Below are 22,184 nucleotides of genomic sequence, written 5' to 3'. Positions count from 1 at the left end.
ACCCAGACTCTGACACCATGACATTTTTTGTTGTTTTATATTTGGCCAAAATATTCTGGTTTAGATACAGATATTTACAGAAGGTAGGGAAGAAGGGAACCAGGCCAGAGGGAGGCAGGTATATGTACAAGGCTGAGCTGCAAAGGGCAACGACTTCCTTACAAAGTAGGGTTTTTGTGCACGTTGGTTTCCATCTTACATGACAGTGTCCATTTCCGGTGTGTAGAGAGATGGTGACTGCTGCCCACCCAGGTACCAGCAGCAGGAGATTGTCTCACTTAGGAAGAAGTAGGGTTTACAGGAGCCCAGCAGGGCCTTTCCGCTCTCCTAGGAGCCAGTAAGTTCGCATCTTTCCTTTTCCCTGGAAGTGGGGGAGTGAAGATAATTCAGATTCTTCTATGTTATTCTTTTTATCTCTGTCTTTTCCCCATGATCCCCATAATTGTTTTCATCCTCCCTTTCCATGACCCCTCCCCCATGGCCTGCCATCACCTTCATCTCCACATCCCCCCGAAGCTCTAGCTGGAAGCATCCTAGCTCATCCAGGGCATCCTTGGTGGTAGAGGAGACATGGATCTTCAGGGCTGGGGTGGGATGGGGTGCCAGGATGGTGGAAAAATGAATCAAAGAAAAGACAATAGAAGAGTTGGCAGTACTGGAGAGAGCTTTACCAAACCACCACCCCTCAGGAGGCTCTCAGTCTTCCCGGGGCACATGCACTAGAACCAAAATATGTCCAAGAATGGGGCGGTCAGGAACTGTGGTCTCTGAGACTGAGAGATTTGGAAGAACTCTGAAAAGAAGAAAAGGGCACCACAAATTGAGGCTGAGGCTGGGGTGGAGGGCTGCTGTTTTACCTTGACCATTAGACTCCATTCGGGAGGCAGTGTTCACTGTGTCTCCAAAGAGACAATAGCGGGGCATCTTCAGGCCAACAACCCCAGCACAGACGGGCCCTGTGAGAAGAAACAGGTTGGGGGAGCCTGGGAAAAGTAGATACGAGGGACGGAGTGAGAGTCAGCCTTACCCGTGTGGACCCCTATGCGTAGCCTCAGCTGGTCATGGGGTCGGTGGCGGATGCGGAAGGAAGAAACTGCATCCAGTAGTGCTAGAGCCATACGAGCAATTTCCGGGGCATGACGTTGACCATTTCGGCCTGGGAGACCAGACACCACCATGTAGGCATCTCCAATCGTTTCTACCTGATTGAGATGGGGTTTAAAAGGTCACCTCTATGTGTATCAGTGGGAATGGGTAAGAGCAGAAAGAGACAAGCTGGACACCACTATGAGCCATCCCAGCAGCCTGGGAGGCCAGAGCATCGACTGGAAAATGAGTGCTGTGGTGCTGAGAATCAGGGGTGGGGTAGGGGCAGAGTTTCAGGGCATCTTTAAATCCTCCCACAACCACCCCTGTACCTGGTGAACACTCAGTAAGCATTTGCTGAGGGAATGGATACCCTGTCTGCAACAAGATGTGAACAAATAGGCTCTGCTGTCAGGAGGTGGGAAGCAAGGAAACAGGCCTAACCTGAAGAGCACAGAGGCCGGTGAGGTCAGGCAGGCCCAGTGAAATAGGCCTCAGACAGCCTGAACTGTCCAAGGTAAGAAAGCAGACGCTTGGCTGTGTTAATTGTACTGAAGCTATACAAAAGAATGTCCTGTTTTTAGGAACTAGACACTGAACTGTTTAGGGATAAAGGGGCACTATGCCTGCAACTTACTCTCAAATGGTTCAAAAAGTAATTAGGTTGAAAGATATATTTTTAAAAAATAAAGCAAATGGGGGTAAAGTATGAATAACTGGTCAATCTGAGTAAAGGGTTTATTGTCACAGTAATAACAGACGTGGTAGAATAAGTCCAAATAAAGGGACAGGAACACATATGTATTGTTGGTGTAATGTTAGACATTTCCACAATAAATCTATTATTCCCATCTTCTAGGTAAAATACCTGAGGCTCAAGGAGCTTTACAGTTACTTGCCCAAGGCCACACAGTCACAAAGTCAACACCTAAATCCTGATGATTTTTACTGCCAGGCACAGTAAATAAAGCCCATGCCGTGCCAACTCATGACTTCAACAAAATTTTTTACAAGGTAGCTTGTTCCTCAGCCCCATAAGTCATTCTGTACCTACATCCCATATGATTCGTCCATGTCTAGAGAGAATGGAGGGAAGAGAAAAGACGATAGACAATATTTATACCCCTAGGCAAAAAGTGGCAGATAGGCTCTAGATCCTGTGATGGTTCCGATTAGGGAAGCTGGAAGATTCACAAGAAATTAAACTAGGATGTACAATTAGAGTGCCAGAGCCTCGTCTGTCTACAAAGGGCACCCAGTACTAGGGTGCTGGAGACCCAGGAGGGCAAACTGCCAATGGAGCAGGTAGGTACGTAGGGTTTGGGGAGACTGGGTTTTAAAGGGGTCTCAGTAGGAGGGTAGCCCTGGCTCTCACCTTGTAGACGTCAAAGTTGTCAATTATGGCATCAAAGCAGGTATACAGGTCATTAAGAAGTGTCACCACCTAACAGGATGGGAAAGTAGAGCCCCTGAGACCTGTGCCTAACTTTCTAAGAATTCTTAACCCATAAGCTAGAACAAAATATGGGAACTCCAGAACAAAGGAATCTCCCCTATTATCAAGGATTCCTATGCCCCAGTGAAGTTCCCCAGATCCCTATCCCACCCCCTACTTCTCACCCATGGCTCTCACCTGCATGGGGGTGCTCTCTGCTGACAAAGCTGTGAAGCCAACAATGTCACTGAAGTAGATGGTAACACTGTCAAAGGCCTCAGCCTGTACAGTCTCTCCCCGTTTTAACTGCTCTGCCACTGAACTAGGAAGCAAGGGTGCAGTATGAGTCAAACTGAGAGAAAGAGGATGAGAGGGGGAGAGAAAAGGGGTATATGGTTGAGCAGAAGAGGAGTTATGAAAGCTAAGCCTGGTAGAAGAGGAGGAAGGTGGCTGGGAAGACATTACAGACTAGCTCAAGTAAAGCATTTAAGTGGTGGGGGTTGGAAGGGGACCCCAGGGATGGGCACTAAGTGTCTCAAGTTGGGATTGTTCTACATACACTTGCCGGTGCAAAGGCATGGTAGAGCAGTGTCCTAAGAAGAAGGGATAGGAATCAGAGAGAAGGCAGCAAAGCTCATTTGAAGACAAAATGACAACACACTGTGTAAAGCCAGAAAGGCTCACTGTGTCAAGATATAACAGCAGCATTCTAAGAGTTGGGAAGTGAGTTCTCAGGAGCTTGATCAGGCAGAACTCAACAGAGTAGAATATCAAAGGAAGGTTGGGGAAGGGTGACAAATTCTCACTGGGGTAGAATTTGGTAGAGCAGAGCCTCAGCCTTGCGTTTCTCCTCCAGATAGGCCTGTGTGCGCTCCTCCACCAGCTTCTCCAGGTTATTGGCATACTGCTCCATGCGCAACAGCAGGTTGTCCAGTATGCTCGTGCCGCCCTCCCTGGGGGGAGGCCAGAATATGGTACCTGCTCCCAGATTCTCAAGACTCCCAGGACTTCCTACCCAACCCACCTTCTTGGACCCACCAGCCCCACACACCTCATCCACCAAGACTGATGAGGCTTCTATCCCTGGGGAGCCCTTGCCCCCTAAGTGCCCTCTCACTTGTTAAAGCGGCGAATGAACCCCTTAATTTGTCCAAAGTCTGGCCGCTCAGCTGGTTCTTGGGCCCAACATCGCTCCATCAGCAAAACCAACTCTTCATTCAGTTGGGTCCGGTCAATGCTCGGCCGGAAATATGGCCGTTGACCATTTCGGACCTTCTGGACAATCTCTGAGGGTGATAAAGGGTTTGGATGAAGAACAGGGTCCCCCAGGTAGAGCAGTCTGTGGGTAGTAGATTGCCTCTCACCTTTGGGGCTGAGGTCCAGGCCCTCCAAGTAGAAAGGACCACTGCGAAGTGCTATCTCCTGTAAGATGATCCCAAAGCTATAGACATCAGCCTTCTGCATGCCTGTGGTTGGCAACGGGTTCCCACCAAGCAGTTCTGGGGCAGTCCACAGCTTCTCTAAAAAGAAGGAACAGGCTGGCCAGGTCCTCAAAAAGAGCCCATAATACTCCCCATGTTCCTGTCATTCCATCTCCCTCTCCCACCCTCCCTAGGTGGAAATGATCAAGGCCAGAGGAGCTATATAAAAGTGAGCTGTGGGGGAAGGCCTCACTGGCATAGAGGGCGTGGCTGTCATCAGGTTCAGCAGTTGATCGGAAGCTGGCCAGGCCATAGTCTGTGATTTTGAGCACAAAACGACTATCCACCACACAGTTGGAGGACTTGAGACTCCCGTGGGATGCAATAATGCTGTTATGGAGAAAGGCCATGCCCTGCAGGATACAGATCAAGTCATGGGTTTGGATCATATATGGCTTAGGATACCCCCTCTATGAGATGGGCATTAGCTAGCTGTCTGAAGATCTTGGGACCATAAAAACCATAAGCTACTTTTGGAAGGCATCCTTTGCAGTTTCTACCCAAAGAAGCAAGCTGAATAGGACAGTTATCCCTTCCTGGTACCATAAACGGTATATTGGCACCTAGGCACCAGGGACAGAAGAAATGTTTAAGGGGAAGGACAAGGGGAGCTATCAGTTATTTACCCTAGAAAGAGCAGTCAGTCTTCTGAGTAGTGAACAGAACTAGGAGGGTGAACTCTAAGACTGATGTGACTGACACCCACGATGGCCTCAAATGTACGGCCACCACTAGGAAAACATAGGAAGGCTAGAGACTCAGCTATCCAGAGTACCTAGATGTACCAAGACTAACCAGTTGTCAACTTTAACATATAACCATGTGTAGGCAGGCAAGTCAGGATGGAGGAGGAAAGTAAGGGCCAGAGAGAAAGTGGAGAAAATAGTAAATTAGTAAAACCCTGGAAAATGGACAAAAGTAGGAGACAGCTGCCAAGCCAACACAGAAACCAGACACTTCTGGCCCCGTAGGGCCAGACAGGAGAAAACCTTTGCGTATGAGGGACCATTAGGCAGGTCCTAAGAAGGCAGAGTGATGCTTCCCAAAATGAAACCCTAGGAGCCCACCCACGTCGGTTCAGGTGGAACAGAAAAAGGATGCAGTGTTCTATATGCTAACCAAAACAACCGTGTCTAAATATTTAGCTCTGAACATAATTCATAATTCCAGTCTCTGTGAACTCGTCCTTTTTATTCCTTTTGATATCAACAAAACCTTTGGGAGTCACCAAATTTGTGAACACAGAAAGGATTAATCAGGCTTCTGGCTTTGTTCTAAATCACTTTTCCATCAAATTATTGTTCTCTCAAAAGTCATATTTTTCTTATATTTAATGTCACAGCCAACACATCAACTTTACCTAATATTTTATCTCATTTAATGGCAAACTTTCACACACACACAAAAATTCTAAATAACCTCATGAGAATTAAACAGAAAAGCCAAAGCCAGCTTCAGGTGCAGTACAAGTGACCCACTGGGCTAACTCACTGGCTGCAGCACTTGCTCTACACACCTGTCCGACCCATGCAAGATTCAAATTCATACCTCTCTAAACCCACGGGCCTCTGGGTCACTTGAAAATAGCTAAAACCATGGGGCGCCTGGGTGGCGCAGTCGGTTAAGCGTCCGACTTCAGCCAGGTCACGATCTCGCGGTCGGTGAGTTCGAGCCCCGCGTCGGGCTCTGTGCTGATGGCTCAGAGCCTGGAGCCTGTTTCCGATTCTGTGTCTCCCTCTCTCTCTGCCCCTCCCCCGTTCATGCTCTGTCTCTCTCTGTCCCAAAAATAAATAAACGTTGAAAAGAAAAAATTTAAAAAAAAAAAAAGAAAGAAAATAGCTAAAACCTAATATATGGGAAGATACTACAGGTTTAGGATAATTTTCCTTGGTTTCTCTTAGTTTTACTAGTAAACGTTCTTTATAAAATTTCAGTTTTTCTGAACAAAAGAGCAGATATGCCAAATATTGGTCAGAGAATACATGATTCTATGTTTGATGACCTCATTCATTTTTTTCCTGCTAAGAAATCTTAATATAAGCTCGTGGAGGTTTAAAAACAAAACAAAACAAAAAAGATGATGGCAAGAGATGAGATATTTAGGGCAGGAACACGAAACTTCTTTACAAGTACAGGACTCATTGTGGCCAATACATCTCCCCCAATTAAAAACTCCAGACCCTTTATTTACCCATTATTGTCCAACCAGAGGAATAAGGGGAACTGGAGAAAATGGGACTTTTAGAGGACTAGGAAGGAGAAGCTGAAAGCAAAGATCAAGAAACAAAGGCATTTTAAAGCAGATGAACTCTTAAGAAAGAGTGGGGAAGACTCACCTTAACAAGGTCATTAATGAGCGAATAACGAAACATCCAGTCCAAGTTGATGCTGTCATTTTCCAGAATATCCTGGTAGTGACATGGAACAGATTATGTGACTATCCTAGTAGCACTAGCTATCACAGGCCTTTCTCCCCTGCCCCTAGAATCTCCACCTTTCCCTTACCTGTAAACTCCCACGAGGACAATACTCGGTGACAATGCAAATGTTGGGAGGGTCAATGCAGGCACCAATGAAGCGAGTGAGATGGTTGAACTGAACATCTCTCATCTAACAACAATAACAACAAAAGGTGAGGGGGCGGGGGAGAGAATTCAAAGAGATACAGAAATCTACCACTACATGAGAGAGCCTTTCTCTTAATTGTACCTGCAACTTAAAATCACTTATAAATAAACCCCTTGACCTCCTAGCCAATTTTACTATTCCCCTCTCTTCTTCCCCCTTTCCTCTTCTCCATCCCTTTTTACCCTGAACCCCGAACCCACACACCATTACATACATGTTTGAGTTCAAACAGAACCTGCCGGGTCAGCTCAATGCGCTTCTTATTCACGTGTTTGATGGCAACAACATTTCCCTGATGGCGGGAGTGAAAGAGGAAAAGGGAAATTAGTTCCTGGGTGCTGGGAAATACTGGAGAACTGTGGACATCCAGGAGCTCAGCTGGACACAGGAAGGAAGGTTATGAGGGGCAGAGATTTGTGGGAAGAGGTGATAGATGGGGATGAGACAGGATGAAATGGTGGGGACCAGAACAAGCGGATGACTGTTCACCTTGAAGTGACCGGTGTTGGCAAAGATCTGGTATTTCCCATGGGCTGTCATGAGCGAGCCGTAACTGGATCCCCGCTGGGGCCAAGGGCAACATGGAGGCGGAAGGATGAAAGGAACATTAGATGATGGTGGCAGTGCAGGGGCTATCATTACAGGCCAATGTGCTGGGAAAGGTCCAGGGTACGAAAGGACAGGAACTCAGAGGGAAGCAGAGGGACAGCTGAGACAAGGGCTCACCAACGACAGTGTGAGGCGACTGCCTGCACCTTTATGATATCGTTCTGAATTGCCAAATTGCAGTTCTTCCCAGCGAATGCGCCACAACATGCTAGCCAGCTCCTTCTCCAGCATCAGCTTTCTGTAAGGACTGCACATCTCAGTTGACTGGCAAGCCCAATCCTGCCACCCCGTAAGCCAACAGTGGGGTTTCAGCGGCTTCCCCGAAGCTCCCGATGCTACAACTTTTATACCTGAGGCGGGACTCGCTGCAGGACTGAGACAGAAGGATGCATTCTCTACATAGGGGATACATGCCCTATGCTCACTTGAAAACACAGAGGCTGAAGGTAAAAGTTCTTTCTTAAAATGGTAGCATTCACGGAAAATTCACCTTTGCCCTTATAAAACCCCACTCAAAATCCCCAGTTAGGACACCCAGTCTAGAACCAAAAGTGGGAAAACAACACCTAGGCTAAAAGACAGCTTAACGAGAAAGGCTAGAGAGGAAGACGTTAGGCCTAAGAGGTAGCCATCAAACGAAAGATACCCACTAACCCCCAGAAAGCCTGGGCAGTGGGAGGGAGGGAGCAGGTCAGTGGGAAGGCCAGAACTCACCGGAAAATGAGGAAGCTGGAGACACCAAACATGATGAAGGTGATTCCTGTGCCCAGTGCCACAATCGCCAGAGTTGAAAGCGGAGCTGAAGGAGAGAGGGGACCCTGAGAAAGACTATGTGGAGCTGAGGACGGGGCAGGGGTGGTGCTCAGGGTGTGAGAAGCAGACAGATTTCTGGAGGGAAAGAAGTGAGGAAGGGGTATACAGTATACAAGTCAAGGAAAACAGAGCTAAGGGTGGGGAGTTAGGGAGGGGAGGTGAAAGAATGGGAGGGAGGGGAGGAAGAATTACTCCCAACCCCTGCACACACCCACTTTTATCACAGGATGGGTCGTCCAAGTCAAAGGCACAGGGGGGATTGTCCAAGGGGGGGGCCCCCTTCACCCAGGGGATAGGCCGTCCTGTCCACCAAATCTGCTTCTCGGCTCCTGAGTAGTGAGCTGCAGGCTGTGAGGAAGGAGAAAACTGGGCCCACAGGCCTGCTCCCACCAGCCTCTCTCCCAGACCCCAGCTATTTGGCTGCTTTTCTCTCCCAACTTCCCACCTACCCAGCATGCAGCTCCAGCAGAGAAAGTAAGTCCCTGCCTCTACTACCTTTGGTTCTGCCCCACTGAACCTCTGAAAGCTGGATATTCAGGGCCCACATTCTCCTCCCTGCTTCTTCCCCCATCACCTGGAAGTCCCCAGAATCCAGATCTCCCATGGCCCACAGGACAAAATCAGTCTCTCGGTCATTGTTCTTGTCCATAACAACCAGTCCAGTTACACCTAAGATAGAAAAGAGTAGCCCTTACTTTGAGATCTACTCTATGCCCCTCTCCTATGCCCTGATTCCTCTAATTCCTTAGAGTCCCTCCCTGCCCCTGTTCTTAATACACACCCACCTCTACCACGTTCTCTGATCTCCCCACTAACTTCCTCCTGCCCCTCGTATCTTGTATTTTCTTCTGCCTACTCCACTCCCAGGCCTGAGAGCAGCCCTCTGGTCTCCTCCTGGCCTTCTTCATTACCGTGGTATCTTCGGCCCTGCATCTTCTCCACTATTCGAAGTCCATCTTCCCGGGTGCCTCCTTCCTGTATTGTCTCGTTCAGGACTTCAGCATATAGCAGGATCCCATCATAGAAGCAGCCAGCAATGAGGTTCATCTAGGGGTGGTAACTTCAGCAGTGCTCTCCAAATGAACTGCCAGGCCCCTCCCCAGCCCCCTTTCCCATCTCTGGGGTCTCCCTCTACCTCTTCTCTCTTCTGGTTTGCTTCCTTCCTTCCTCTCATTCCTAAAGTGCCAGCCCTACCTCACTTGACAAAAGGGCAGAAAGAAAAATCCTGTATAAAACAGACAGTTCCCATGTATGGCTGGCTCCACGGCCAAGGCTTACTGCTGAGTTAGGGAGAAGAGCCTTTCCTCAAAGCCTGGCCTGACTCTCAGGAAAGAGAGATCTACTTACCAGGGAGGGGGCTAGCTCCACACCAAAATCTTCCCGGGCTCTTATCAGCAGACGATTCTGGAATTCCTGATACTCAGGATTTGGGGGTTCTCGGTATGTGATCACCAATACTGTCTGTACCAACAGCACATGGGGGAGAGTGAAAAGGATTCAAGATAGGCATTGGGGAAGAGAGGAAGCAGGATAGGGAAACTTGGTGAAATACACATGATATGAAATATACATGGGTGAGTCTGAAGGCTGAGAGGATACTAAACTCTGTGTTGTGTGTGCCCCTGTGTGTGTGATATATGTATGGAATATGTTCAATACATCTGGGAAGAAGTGAGTGGCACTCCTCCATGAAAGGTGCATGGTTCTGGGAAGGTGGCGACTAGGAAATAGATGAAATCAACTCCATCCCCAAGCGTCTCCACCAGCCAAGCCTCCCTGCCAGGCTGCCACAGCACTCACAGCTGCTCGCTCTGTTCCTTCCTATTCACTATCAAGGACAACACTGATAAAACAGCTCCTCTCTGAGGTCTTAATCACTGTTAATGTTATCAGTTAAATGTTTATATTTTCAAAAAAAAAAAGTGTTTATATTTTCATTTGGGCCACTTGGAACGGTGCCTCCATTCTAGTAAATAAAAGAGATTTCAGGTTCTATGACAACTGGGGGAAATACTTGGAGACAATGATTCCATCTGTGAAAAGTTGTGGACCCATTCATTTAACGTGTGGAACACCTACCATCAGCAACACTGTCCTGCATAGTGGCATTGTCCTATATGTCACTAAGTAATAGACATTGTCACAGAGAAAACATGTAGTCATATGCCCACACACATTTCACAGATGAGCAAACGACGTATGTGATCTCAGCCACACCCACATCTCACTGGCCTTAAGTCAGCACATCTCTGTCTCTCACTGGAGTGCCCATGTGACTCCCACCGACCTTACACATTCTCCCTTCCTTAGCTGATGGACACACTGGCCTCTGCCTACACCTCAGGCCTACCCAATCACTGAGACTAGCCTTTGTCTCAGATGGGAAATTGGCATCGCAACCTCAGGGAAAGACTTCAGATCAATGTATTTTATGAAATGTGACTTTGTGAACATAACATCTATGGACTTCTACCAGTTCTGTTAATTCCTATCATTGAAAGTACATGTGGACATAGAGATACTAGATAAATCACATATGATTTATTACATATAAATTCATTCTAGGTAGGAAATAATAAATTCAGTTTCTAATATGTATTCATTACATTAGACTAGAGTTTGCTTCATAATGTAATTATTCTTACTGGGGCATTTGGATCCTTGATCACATACTTGTAATACTCTCCCACCCTCGGGCAAAATTTAAAAGAAGGGGGCTGAGGTGGAGTTGGGAGGGTTTGTTCAGTAACACCTGTTTCAAGAATAAAAGAAAAATAGAAGGGTAGGATATTGTTGACAAACGATGTGAAAAAAAATCAGGAAAAGAGCCCCAAAAGATCATGCTTAACACAAATTATATTTCAATACAAAGGCTGATAACAGGTTTTTAACACTTTTTAAACACATCATAATTCTCTAGGTTTATCTGTTTGCTAGACTAGCAGTTCTCAAACTTTTTGATCTCATGACCTCTTTATACCACTAAAAATTACTGAGGACCACAAAGAGCTTTTGATTGTTTGGATTACATCTATCAATATTTATGTTTTAGAAATTAAAACCGACAAACTTTTAAAACACAAGAATATTCAACTACCCCTTCGACAGCTGCCAGAGTGATAACAGCAGCACGTGTCATGTAGCCTCTGGAAAACTCCACTGTGCAATCGTGGAGGAGTAAGAGTGAGGATGCAAATAAACATCTTAGTATTATTTCTTAAATAGTTTTGACCTCATGGTCCTTCTAAGAGGATTTCAGTGACCCCCAGGGTTCCAAGACCACATTTTGAAAACTGCTATGCTAGACTGTTTTGCTGTGGTTACTAGCTACTAAAAAAAAGAGCAAGAAAGAAGAAGAATGTCCAAAGAATTTCTATGCTTGCTCAGGGGCTAGAGAGAAGCAGGTAAAGGGAGGTAGATAATGGTGTCCCTTTTTTCAGCGGACTCCAGGTGAGAAAAAAAACAAGCAAAGGCTGCCAAAAACAAGTTTAGCTGTGAGTGAAGCCAGATGTACACCTAGGCACTGGCGTGTGCCTTGAGGCCTACGTTTGAGGCCCCCTCGGCCACATCAGGAGGCGCTGTCAGCAGTGGCTTAAACAGACAAAAAATTGTCTCCAGAAGAGATTCTGTCTTACGCGGCCCTCGGTCCAGCCCTGACTTCCATTCTAGCTGCTGGTGTCCCCTCTGTAATGCAATCTCATGCTGGTCACCTAGGTTGAGACTTCTGTCTAGGTTTGACCCTGTAGTCCTCAAATGCACAGCCTGGGACCATAGAGCCTGGTCATTTGCTTATTTAGCTCCATTGTGTCTACGTATTCTCTGTCCTGGCTGATCATCTTGGTTTATAGTACCTGCCGGCTCTACTCCTCTGCAGACGAATTCTTAGTCGTGTCCCCGCTTCTCCCCAACACACCCGGTAATTCACTTCAACAAGTATGTGCTAGGCATATGGAATACAAAGATGAGCATGATCCTTGCCCGCCAGTAGCTATAGCTCAATGGGCGAGAAAAATCATATCAATATACTTAATTTCTGAGCCTCTCCCCCAGTAGACCAGGTATCTCTGGTTAAGGGCTCTCTGCTCTTTCATCCTTGACTGGAGCTGACTGCCCACTTCCCTCACCTCTTGCCCTGCTTCAGCACTGGAACAACATGAGTAGTTTTTCTAGAAAACACTTCATTACTCCCTTACCCTCATCCCACCCCAAAGCCTTGATTTCCCCCTCAGCATATTCTTGACTGCCTATTTCCCCTTCTTTTGTGTCATAGCAAAATCCCTCTGTTTTTCTGAATAATGCCTGCAGTAAGTGGGAGAACTGAGAATTAATTTATCTAATTGTTAGCTGACTAGATCTCATTTCCCCCAAGCTAAGTGCTGGGGCCCCTTGACTGGTAGGAATTCTCAGACAAGAAAGAGAGATATTCCTTCCACAAAAAAGAATACAGCCCATAAAGCTATGGAGTCCTCCCACCCAGGAGAGCCACAGAGATCTTCCTTGACCACACTAGCTAGAGTACAATTCCCTTGCCATTCCCTTCTCATGAGAAGCGCTTTTTTTTTTTCCTGGTTTTATTTTTTACGGGGTTTTTAGTAACACGCACCGCAAGTTTTCCTATGTTTGTATTTATTTGCTTATTTAATGTCTGTCTCTCCTACTAAATGTAAGCTCCAGGCAGGGGCTACATCTGTTATGTTCTCCACTGCATACCAGTACCTCGCACAGTGATTGGGACATAATAGGTGCTCAACAGACACTAATAGAATGAGCCAATATTCAAATGACTCAAACATTGACTGATAATGTGGTTAAGCTCTATAGGAGATGGAGTTAAGCACAAGAATAGGAAATTCAGTCCAACCTGGGGATTCAAGGATTGTTTCCTCAAAGGAAAAATAACTGATCTGAGCCTTAAAGAATACACACACATTATCCAGACAGACAAAGGTGAGAAGGTTGTTTTAGGCAAAAGTGACAGCATAAACAAAACCTGTCCTGCCACTGCCCAGGTTCAAGTGTGACAGTCACAGACTCATACCAGACATGTCATTCACAGATACCACTAAATATATAATTACAGTCACACAAAATTTTACTCATTAGAGAAGATGACCACCCAAGTCCAGCCCTTGTAAAGATCTACTGAATTTTAGATTCAGAGAATCCCAGGGTTGAAAAGACTGTAAAGTTACCCTACATGCCACTTAAAATCCTTTTTCAGAAAAAGGAGAGATAGTGAAAAAATTGGTGGAAGAGTCAGGGAACAATTCATGGGTGTGATTTGCAGGGGCAGAGATTTAGCATGAGGGAAGAAAGAACATTCCAGAAAAATAGAGCAAAGAGCACAACGGCAAGGGGGCAGGGAGGCCCAGGGGTTGGGGAACTGAGAGAGGTCTGGTTGGCTGGAGTACTGGGCATGAGGGGCACTAGGAGGCAAGACTGAAAACCTGGGCTGAACACAGACTGTAGAAGGTCTGAAATGTCATGATAAGGAGTCAGGACTTTATTCTGTAGGAATTTAGTCATTGAAAGTTTTGAGCAGAAGAGTGAAATGAACAGTCATGTCAATTTCCCCTGCAAGTTGTTTCCTAAATTCATTTCTTTCCATTCCTACTACTGCCACTGTCCTTGAAGCCTATATCACCTCACTCCATTTGACCCGAATACAGGTGGTCTCACTGCCTCTAACCTCCTCCTCTTCTTATCCAACCAGAATTCTGTCTTTATATTTCTCTTCACAAAAAAATATCAAGGACCCCACATCCAAGTCCAAGCACCTTAATTTTAGCTTCAGAGCTCTCCTTAATCTGATTATATCTTTGCAACATTATTTCCTACATCTGCTTCAAGCCAACCCTTCTTTCTTGTCAGGTCAGTATCTTCTTGGTTTCCCAAACATGCCCATTTCTATCTTTTATCTCTTTGCTCAGACTGCCTAGATCCTCTCTCCTGCTGAGACTAGGACTATGGCATCTATCTTTCAAGTCACAAAAGATTCTCATCTTTATAAAAAAGCTTCCCTAAACCCAGCTCACATTGACTCTCCCTCATCTGAACCCCAAGTTCTTAGTGTCTGTTCCAGGACACATAATCATATTCTTTCTCGTATTTGTATCTAACTGTACCTCAATCATACCTCGCCTATCCAGAAAGGATGGAAGTCCTCCCAGGGCCCAGGACCAGGTCTTTTCCTGAACTTTTCTCCCTCACAGTAAAGTCTACTAGTGGGACTTAAGAGAATGTTCCAGGATCTTGGGAGGTAGCCTTAGTAATGAGAAAAGAGTCACAAAAGTGGGAAAGTAAGGAAGATAGGAGACTCAAAAAGCCTCTGTTAATTTCACTCTTGTAGCTCATAATTCCTGTCCTGTTTCTGGGGTTTCCGTGGGTCTTATGACAGAGAATCTCCAAAGAAGTTTCCTTTCCCCCTCCTCCACGTTTGGCGCAAATGATACCTGAAAGGCCTCTCTGAGGGCCTGGGCCTGTTCCCGGGTGCGATTGTCCTGCCAGGGCCGGCCTGTGGAGCGTGTGGGGCCTGCACGAAGACTCTCCCCAAAGACGTCCAGGTAAAAGAAGACATAATCCCCATTGGTCAGGTTCTCCCTCTGGGCCTGGAGCAGGATCTCATGCAGCATCTCCAGAGGGCCACAGATATACACAACTGGGAACAAGTATAAAACAGAGGAGCATTCTGAGAAAGTCCCCAGTCCCCAGGCAGCCCCCTCTCTGAACCATCTGCATTTCCATCTTCAGCAAGGAAGAAAGTGCCCTAACCTATCAACCACCCAACATATGCTCCCCATCCCTCCCCCTTGGAGTCTATGTCATAAGTACCTTGGGGCTTTATGGACCATCTGGCAGAGGTCAGAGTCTGACTCCAGACCCCAGAGGAAGGGAGCTATCAGCCTTTAAGCCCCTCCTCTTCCCAGAGCTCTGACTGCTGCGCCCCACCCAGCCCTCCTCACTGCCCCATTCGGCCCTGCCTCTCCCTAGGCTCAAAGGCACTGACTGCTCAAAATTACTGTCAGTGGCAGTTTTACTCTGTCTTTCCCCAACAAATGCGCTGAATCCAAAAGCCCATTTATGGAGTCCTTACTATTTTTCTGCCCTGTCTTGGTGCCCCGTCTGAGAAGTCTCTGCTCACAGATGACACTCATTCTGGAGTGGCCATCAACCACATCCAGTACTCTAGGGCACTCGTATTGCTCCCGAAAGTCAGTTTCCCCCCAATCCCACCTTCTTCTCTGACACAGGCTCCACCTCTCATGCTATCTTATTCCTTGTTTACATCTGCCTATGCTGTCCACAAGCTCCCCTAATACAATGGCTTAGCCTTCTCACAGGTGCTCTCTCCACATGTGCTTCTTGACCCCAACCACCACATACATCTCAGTGCCCACCTCAATCCACAGTTTCCCAGTGCTGAGCTGCAGGGATACAGCGACCCTCCTCCCCTGACCCTAAGATAGCCTGGGCCACACTCACTGCGCCCGTTGGCCCGGATGAAGTGGGTGGCCTGCTCAGGGCCCCCTGGCTCACGGGCATACACCTGGTGCTGCACACTGAGGTTGCTGCCCTGCAGGGCCTCAAAGACGCCCTCGATGGTGAAGTAGTGAGGCCGGTCATCTGTGCGAGCATCCAGATACAGCAAGGCAGCACGGGCAGTCCAATTGAAGTGCCCGTGTAATGTCACTACAAACTCACCCAGCTTGGGAGCAGAGGGGCCAGTGCGCACCAGAGTACGATAATGCTCATTCTTAGCTGCAAAACCAGAGGCCACAGCACCCGCAGTCAGCAGGGGAAGGCGCCAATGTGAGGCAAAGCGGGCCACAGAGGCAGCGGGGTACACGCAACCGGGACCCAACAGAAGATCGGGGTCGTGGTACAGCTTGAGGTCCACAGCGCGCAGCGGTGCCAGGTACTCAGAGCAGGCGCCATCTAGTTCCGAGCTGACAAACCTCAGGTCCACAGGCAGTGCTCGGCCCAGCGCCTCCACAGCTAGTGCCACAGCAGGACCCACCCGTGGCCAGGCCCAGGCATAGCTCAGGTTGTGTTCTGGCAGCACCACTGCCAGAGTCAGGTTCCGCGCCCCCGGAGGACGCACCCCACCTGCCAGGGCTGCCACCAACAGCAGGAGTGATGGCAGTGCCATAGGGAGAAAGCAGCGGCCCCACCACCCCCAGAACCTGGTGCCACTCTGGCCTACGGAGGAGGCACAAGCACCACCCAGCCTGGAACCTGGGGAAGATGGCCAGGGAGAGAAGTGAGGAGAAGCTAGGCAGGCTGCGACACAGAAAGTGGTGGGGACGGGTGAAGAGGAGATGGGAGGAAGCCCCGGGGGTTGGGTAAGGAGTGGGTCCACCGGTCTGGGGCAAGGACTGAGGGCTGAGTAGGGTGGCAGGAGAAGGTAGGGACCAAGGGGGACTGTGACTGGGATGGGGACAGTGAGAGGCGAAGGAGCCTGATGAATCTTGAGCTTTAGCTGAGAAGGAAAAGGGGATCCGAGACTGGGATGGGGTGGGGGTGGGGGGGAGGCTGGTACAAAGGAAAGGCCTGAGGGGACCTCACAGCTGAAGGGGCTAGGAGGGCTGAGAGCTGCGAAAAGGAGGACCAAGGGGGTAAGGTGGGAGGGGGTCCGCGCCGCGGAAGGACCGGGACCATGGGCGGGCGGGGAGCGAAGCGAGGCCTGGGCTGGAGCAGAGGGAAAGGCAGGGGTAAATCTCCCAGTGAAGGCTTCTCCTGAAGCTCCTGCTTGGACTAACGGGCCCAGGGCGCTGGTCCCATCCGGAGCTGCGGCGGCCCCGCCCGTGTCCCAGCTCCTCTCTGCTCCGCTCCTCCTGGGCCCGGGCGGCCGGCGCTGCCGGGCGCTTCCTCCCGCCCCCCGCCTGGGCCCCCGGGCGCGCCGCTTGTCCAGGTCAGGTCGCCGCGGCCCGGCCCGTCTCTGCTCGCTGCGCCGGCGGCGGCCGAGTGTGACTCCCCGGGCAGGCCGCCCGCCCCCGCCCCCGCCCCCGCCCCGCGCCTTCCCCGCCCCCTCCCCTGCGGCCCCTCCTCCTCCCCCTCAGGCCCCACCCTCTGGCGCCTGCTGTCTCCCCCCACCCCCTACCCTGGCGCCCAGGGACATCCCAGGTCTCAAACCCACCCAGTGACAACTCGGGGGCTCCGCGCCAGGGGCTCTCAGGCCGGTGAGGTTCCTGGTCGTCCTCTCACTTTACGGGCCCAGCCCTGTCTCCCCCAAGCCCCTGACCCACCCCGCCACTGTCTCTCCATCTTGCACATTGCCAAGAGCCCAGAACTTCTCCTCTCCCCACTTGCGTATCCCGCTGTTCTTAGGGTCCCCTCTCTTAACTCCCCTGAGTCCCTCCAACACTCCAGTCTCCAGGAAGCAGTCAGAAATCCCCAAATATTTGGTATCCTCACTAGTCCTCCACCTAGTAAACCATAGCACCCTTCCCATTGCCAGGAACCTCTCCCTCCTTCACCAGGAAGAGGTGCCTGCCACCTGGAAGACCGGCCCCTCCAGGACCAAGGGGCTCCAATGCCTGGTTTTTCCTGAGTCCTTACAAGTCCATGGGTCTCCTTCTTCCTTAGAACTCAGCCCCCCACCCTCCCTCTTCCTTCCCCATGCTCCCTTCTTTGCCCTCCCATGTCTTCAGAGGCCCACCATAGCCCACTGGGCCTCTACCACACCGTCTGCTCCAGGGACCCAGCCCAGGAACAGCCTCTTCTCTTCTGTCTCCCTGCACAGCCCAGGATTGCACCTGATAACAGCTCGTGGACTGACTGAGCAGAACATTCCCCCAGCAATGCAAGCCCATTGTATCCCCCTTGGGTTCCACCCCGCTCCTAAGCCTCCAGCCTAGAAGGCTATCCCCAGATACTCTGTATCTGGCGTGCCAATCTGATCCTGAGAATAGCTTAAGAGGGATGATACCATGGTTGCTGGGAGGGGACTGCTATGGGACCCTGGGGAGTTTCTCTCAAACTATCATAAAGGAGATACATATAAACCCATTCTGTTTCAGAGAGCCACAGTTTCTCTCCCCCTTCAAGCCTCTTCTCCAGAAATCACCGTGCCTAGAAGCTGAGCGCTCCTAGAGTAGAGGGAGGGGTGTAGGTGTGCAGGGAGAGAGGAGGGGCCTACTTTCTCTGAGATGAAGGCGACACCTAGTGGTTTCGGGGGGAAATTAAGGACAATGCCATTTTATTCTTAGGTATATTTCTTTATTGAACACTGGCTGACTTGCACAGCTGTAAGGGTGAATACAAGAAAAGGTGAATAATACAGCCCTTACCTTTGAGGAGCATGTAGCTGGAATCCATGTCAAAGGCAAGACCCCCGACAACATCTCTTGCCCCAAGTCCAGTAGAAATAGCAGCCTTAGGACTTCTTCAACACAGAGGGATGGTAATTTCAATTCCAGCTCCCAACGGCTAGTAAAAAGGGATTTTGTCCTATCTGAGCAAGAAAGCAAAGGATAAAAAAGTCAAAAGGGGATAACCTGAAAAGACATGGTTCTAACTTCAGACCATGTCAACCAAATAATATGTTGTAAGCAACTACACACAGCTTAATAAGGGAAACAAATCCAAAATGACACAATATCTGCCAGAATCTGTGAATTTCAGGGACATGAGGAATCTTACAAATATATTGTTCAATTCCCTCATTTAAAGATAACTGGAAACTGGCGTCCAAGGCCAGCTCAGTCAGTAGAGCATAGGACTCTTGATCTAGGTGTTCTGAGTTCAAGCCCCATGTTGGCTATAGAGCCTACTAAAAAATAATAATAACAACAGAAAACTAAGTCCCAGAGAAGGAGACCACTCCCCCCCTAACCCTAAATGGCTTTTTAATAGTAGAGACTGGAATCCAAGTAAGGCTCTGTATAGATATTCTCAAAGATGGGGCTCTGTACAAATACCCTGCTAACTCATGAACTTAGCACATGAAGCTGTGCTTATAGGGTAATGGCCACCAAAGACCCAGACAGGTCTCTCTGGAACACCTACAGACCCCAGTAATGACCAACACCACTGTTGCCCAGACTCCCAGACAAGTTCAAGTAATAATGATATGTCATTATTCTGAATATTAACGACAACTGTAAGTTATGTTAGGGGTTAAGCTTTCAATCATCTTGCCCTTTCCTTCCTCCTTCCAACTGGCCACTAATACTAGAAAGTGGGAAAGGGCAGGAAAATAAAAGTTAATTACTTAATGTAGTTTCGTATTAACATCCAGTAAAAGGTTTTGTTTGTTTTTTTCTTTTTGAGGGTAGGCTGAAAGTACTATGTAAATGAGAACTTTGGTTATCTATATATTCCCATTATCCAAGCAATCACTGCTCTCATTGATGTGGACAATAAGATTTGGGCTGTATTTGGTGACCCCACTGTAATTCATACAAAACCTGAGAAATCTAAAGACCCTCCTGGCCTGAGCAGCACGCAGTAGGGTCCATCTTTCTCTCTGTAGGGTTGGTATGGCCTCCTACTACTTCACAGACACCACTTATCATTTCTTCTAGGATAGGGCCAGCCCAAACACCTCATTTCTGACCCAGAACTAAACTGTTGAGCATCAAATCAGCTAGCTGCTATAAGCCGCTGTGGTTCCCAAGCTGCCCTGTTCCTTAGTGGAAAGAAGTCCTACCTCCAATCACACTCAGGCTCAAGACCCTTGCTGGGTTCTGGGACCACCCATGGGATCCAGGCTCATGCTAATCCACTCCATGGCAGGGCCTGATGCTCCAAACTGACTTCCAGTTCAGCACTGACCAGTTTTACAATTTACCTGGTTTCACAGCTAACTCTGAACCCTCAGGTTTGCCCCCCACCAGACCATGCCTCCAGACCTACAGGATTCCAGCAAAACAAAAAGCAAAACAAAAAAACAAAAAAACCCACACACCTTCCAGTCTTCTCTCTGCTTGACTGATCTGACCTGCAAAAAAAGAACTTTAACTATATGTGATTCTCTCTTGCACACAAGACAGACAGGTCCAAAGGAACCTGCCAACAGAGGGCAGGGAACAGCCACGGAAAGCAAGATAAAATAAGGCAGAAAAGATACATTTCATATGCAGCATTTCAGTAAAGGGAAAGGAGGAAGCAGTGTAAAAAGAGAAACACAATGAAACATATTGAAGCAAAGAAAAAGTTTATAAAAATTCTGCATTATTTCTTTTAGCCCCAGTGGGAGAGACAGAATCCTGAAAACAGGTCAAACTCCAGTTCACCTTCTCATAATATTCAATATCCTCAAAGAGGAGCTATTATTGTTTAAAAGGTCAAAGGTTTATACTTTGAGTTCACACATCATTTTCTTCTATAAGTTAAAAAGGTTTTAAATTTAAAATATTTTCAGATCAGATCCCTGCTTCTAACTTACCTGTCTATGTATGTATTTGGAAAGTTGAACTGGACCATACCCTGAGGGCCAGAAATACTGGTTTTGTGAAAAGACAGTCCATGAGTAGTTCTATGGATTCCTAAAAAGAAGTTGAAGAATTGTCAGGAGAAGCAACTGCGTATGATTCAAGTTCCAGGTGAACCTTTTTTTTTTTATTTGTCTGCTCCATCAAAGCCTAGACCAGCACATGTATGCATGACCAGTGGTGTCCATTGTTCTTCCTCACTTAGCCTGTTTCCCAGGTACATTTACTGCTTCTCTATGTTCCTAATACCACCCTTCACCATTATTACCAACCCCGGTAATTACTTACCACCCCTTGGGAGTATCTGATAGCCTAAAATCTCATATAGAATATTCTCGGTTATATTTCCTTCTCCACTCCATTTAAAAGTCTACTTTTTTTGGGGGGGGGGGGGCGCCTGGGTGGCTCAGTTGGTTAAGCATCAGACTTTGGCTCAGGTCACGATCTCACCGGTTTGTGAGTTCGAGCCCCATGTCCAGCTCTGTGCTGACAGTTCAGAGCCTGGAGCCTGCTTTGGGTTCTGTGTGTCATTCTCTCTCTGCCCCTCCCCCACTTGTGCCGTGTCTCTCTTTGTCTCTCAAAAATAAATAAACGCAAAAAAATTTTTTTTTAAGTCTACGTTTTTTTCACAGAATCTTTCACTGAGAAAAAGAGGCCTATTTTCCCTCACCCACAAATATGTCACATAAAAAGAAGCAAAGGAAAGATGATCACAACAGCTTCTAGAGAATGGAAATGTATTCATCACTTCTTAAATCTTTTGCTCTATTTAGAATTTCCCAGAGAAGCCACAGACTGGGAAGAGGAGGAGAAATCTGAAGCAAGATCTGACCAAACTGTACTCTTTTCTGTGCATGGCTGCAATATGTCATGAAAAAACAAAGAAGTAGCTAGCTGTGGCAATGTAGGCAGATTAAAAGCAGGAAGACCATTCTGAGGCTCCTGGAGAAATTGGAGCATGAAATGCTAAGTGCCTTATCTAGGATGATGGAATAGTAATGGAGAGAGAGAAACAAATATGAGATAATATGAAGGAAGAAACAGCAGGACTTGGTGGCAGCCTAGGTCTACAGGATGAAGAGGAAGGAGTCAAAGGTTACCCTAAGGCAGGGGTCACACAGGCAAAGGCCAGGTGGAAAATGTCAATGTGAGAAGCAGCTGAATGGGGAGGAAGCCCCATGAAACCCCAGCTCCAACTAAAGTGGATGCCCCCACCCCGGGATGGAGCCCAGAGCTGCTGGCTGTTACAGTTTTCCCTCTGGACTGTTTGAACAGCCTCTGTGACAAGTCTCTGGGCCTCCCGTCTCACCTCCCTCCAAGCCATCCTCCACAATGTGTTCGGATGCCAAAGTGGCCTTTTGAAACAAAAACCTAACTATGTCACTTCCCTGCTTAAAATCCTTAAATGGTTCCCCATGGAAAATGTGTTTTTCAAACTGTTATTTTTAGCAGCAAAACCCTTCTTCAAATAAAAATGCAAATGTAAAACGGAAGCGAAGCCCAGCTGCCCAGATGAAGTAGTAGTGGCAGGCCCAGAAACCAGTGCCCCCTGACCTCAGTGCCTTCTCAGACCGGGCCGCCAAGCCTCTGAACCTCTACCCTTCAGACAGGGGGAGCACAGATTTTCCACAGTGTACGTAGGTAAGATGGTTTCAAGGAATCCATTTCCAGATCCTCGTCTTCCTTCCTAAAACGGAC

The 22,184-nt window shown here is 48.0% G+C and overlaps 1 protein-coding gene and 1 long non-coding RNA gene across 3 annotated transcripts; both read right to left on the bottom strand.

Moving 5' to 3' along the window:
- Positions 1 to 30: 30 nt before the first annotated feature.
- On the bottom strand, positions 31 to 16,873 carry NPR2 (natriuretic peptide receptor 2). Of its 2 annotated transcripts, XM_030293908.1 has the most exons (22): positions 15,535 to 16,873; positions 14,505 to 14,710; positions 9,400 to 9,513; positions 8,964 to 9,099; positions 8,627 to 8,721; positions 8,268 to 8,400; positions 7,954 to 8,038; positions 7,357 to 7,477; positions 7,120 to 7,194; positions 6,845 to 6,922; positions 6,508 to 6,612; positions 6,339 to 6,410; positions 4,196 to 4,355; positions 3,886 to 4,041; positions 3,639 to 3,807; positions 3,328 to 3,474; positions 2,720 to 2,843; positions 2,462 to 2,530; positions 1,028 to 1,202; positions 858 to 956; positions 493 to 584; positions 31 to 361 (listed from the first exon to the last, which is right to left on the bottom strand). In XM_030293908.1, exons 1-22 carry the CDS (start codon positions 16,199 to 16,201, stop codon positions 296 to 298), a joined length of 3,144 nt encoding a protein of 1,047 aa, XP_030149768.1. In that variant the 5' UTR covers positions 16,202 to 16,873; the 3' UTR covers positions 31 to 295. The 2 variants fall into 2 exon arrangements, with proteins under 2 accessions (XP_030149768.1, XP_030149770.1); XM_030293910.1 differs by lacking the exon at positions 7,120 to 7,194.
- A 1,388-nt stretch (positions 16,874 to 18,261) lies between these two features.
- Positions 18,262 to 20,535, bottom strand: LOC116738435. The gene is made up of 3 exons (XR_004344378.1): positions 20,441 to 20,535; positions 19,961 to 19,993; positions 18,262 to 18,505 (listed from the first exon to the last, which is right to left on the bottom strand). It is a non-coding gene; the product is annotated as an uncharacterized LOC116738435 (long non-coding RNA).
- Positions 20,536 to 22,184: the final 1,649 nt, after the last annotated feature.

Source organism: Lynx canadensis, chromosome D4 (genome assembly GCF_007474595.2).
Source record: "Lynx canadensis isolate LIC74 chromosome D4, mLynCan4.pri.v2, whole genome shotgun sequence".
Classification (NCBI taxonomy): domain Eukaryota; kingdom Metazoa; phylum Chordata; class Mammalia; order Carnivora; family Felidae; genus Lynx; species Lynx canadensis.
Note: the sequence above shows the minus strand (reverse complement) of the source record. Positions and strands in the feature narration are given on the sequence as shown.

Excerpts from the sequence above, each read along its gene's own strand:
- NPR2 (XM_030293908.1), bottom strand. The coding sequence starts at position 16,201 with ATGGCACTGCCATCACTCCTGCTGTTGGTGGCAGCCCTGGCAGGTGGG. Across the intron at positions 8,722-8,963 it reads GCAGGGCCGAAGATACCACG|GTGTAACTGGACTGGTTGTT; the intron begins GTAATGAAGAAG and ends TTTCTATCTTAG. Across the intron at positions 4,356-6,338 it reads TCATTAATGACCTTGTTAAG|GGCATGGCCTTTCTCCATAA; the intron begins GTGAGTCTTCCC and ends TGTATCCTGCAG.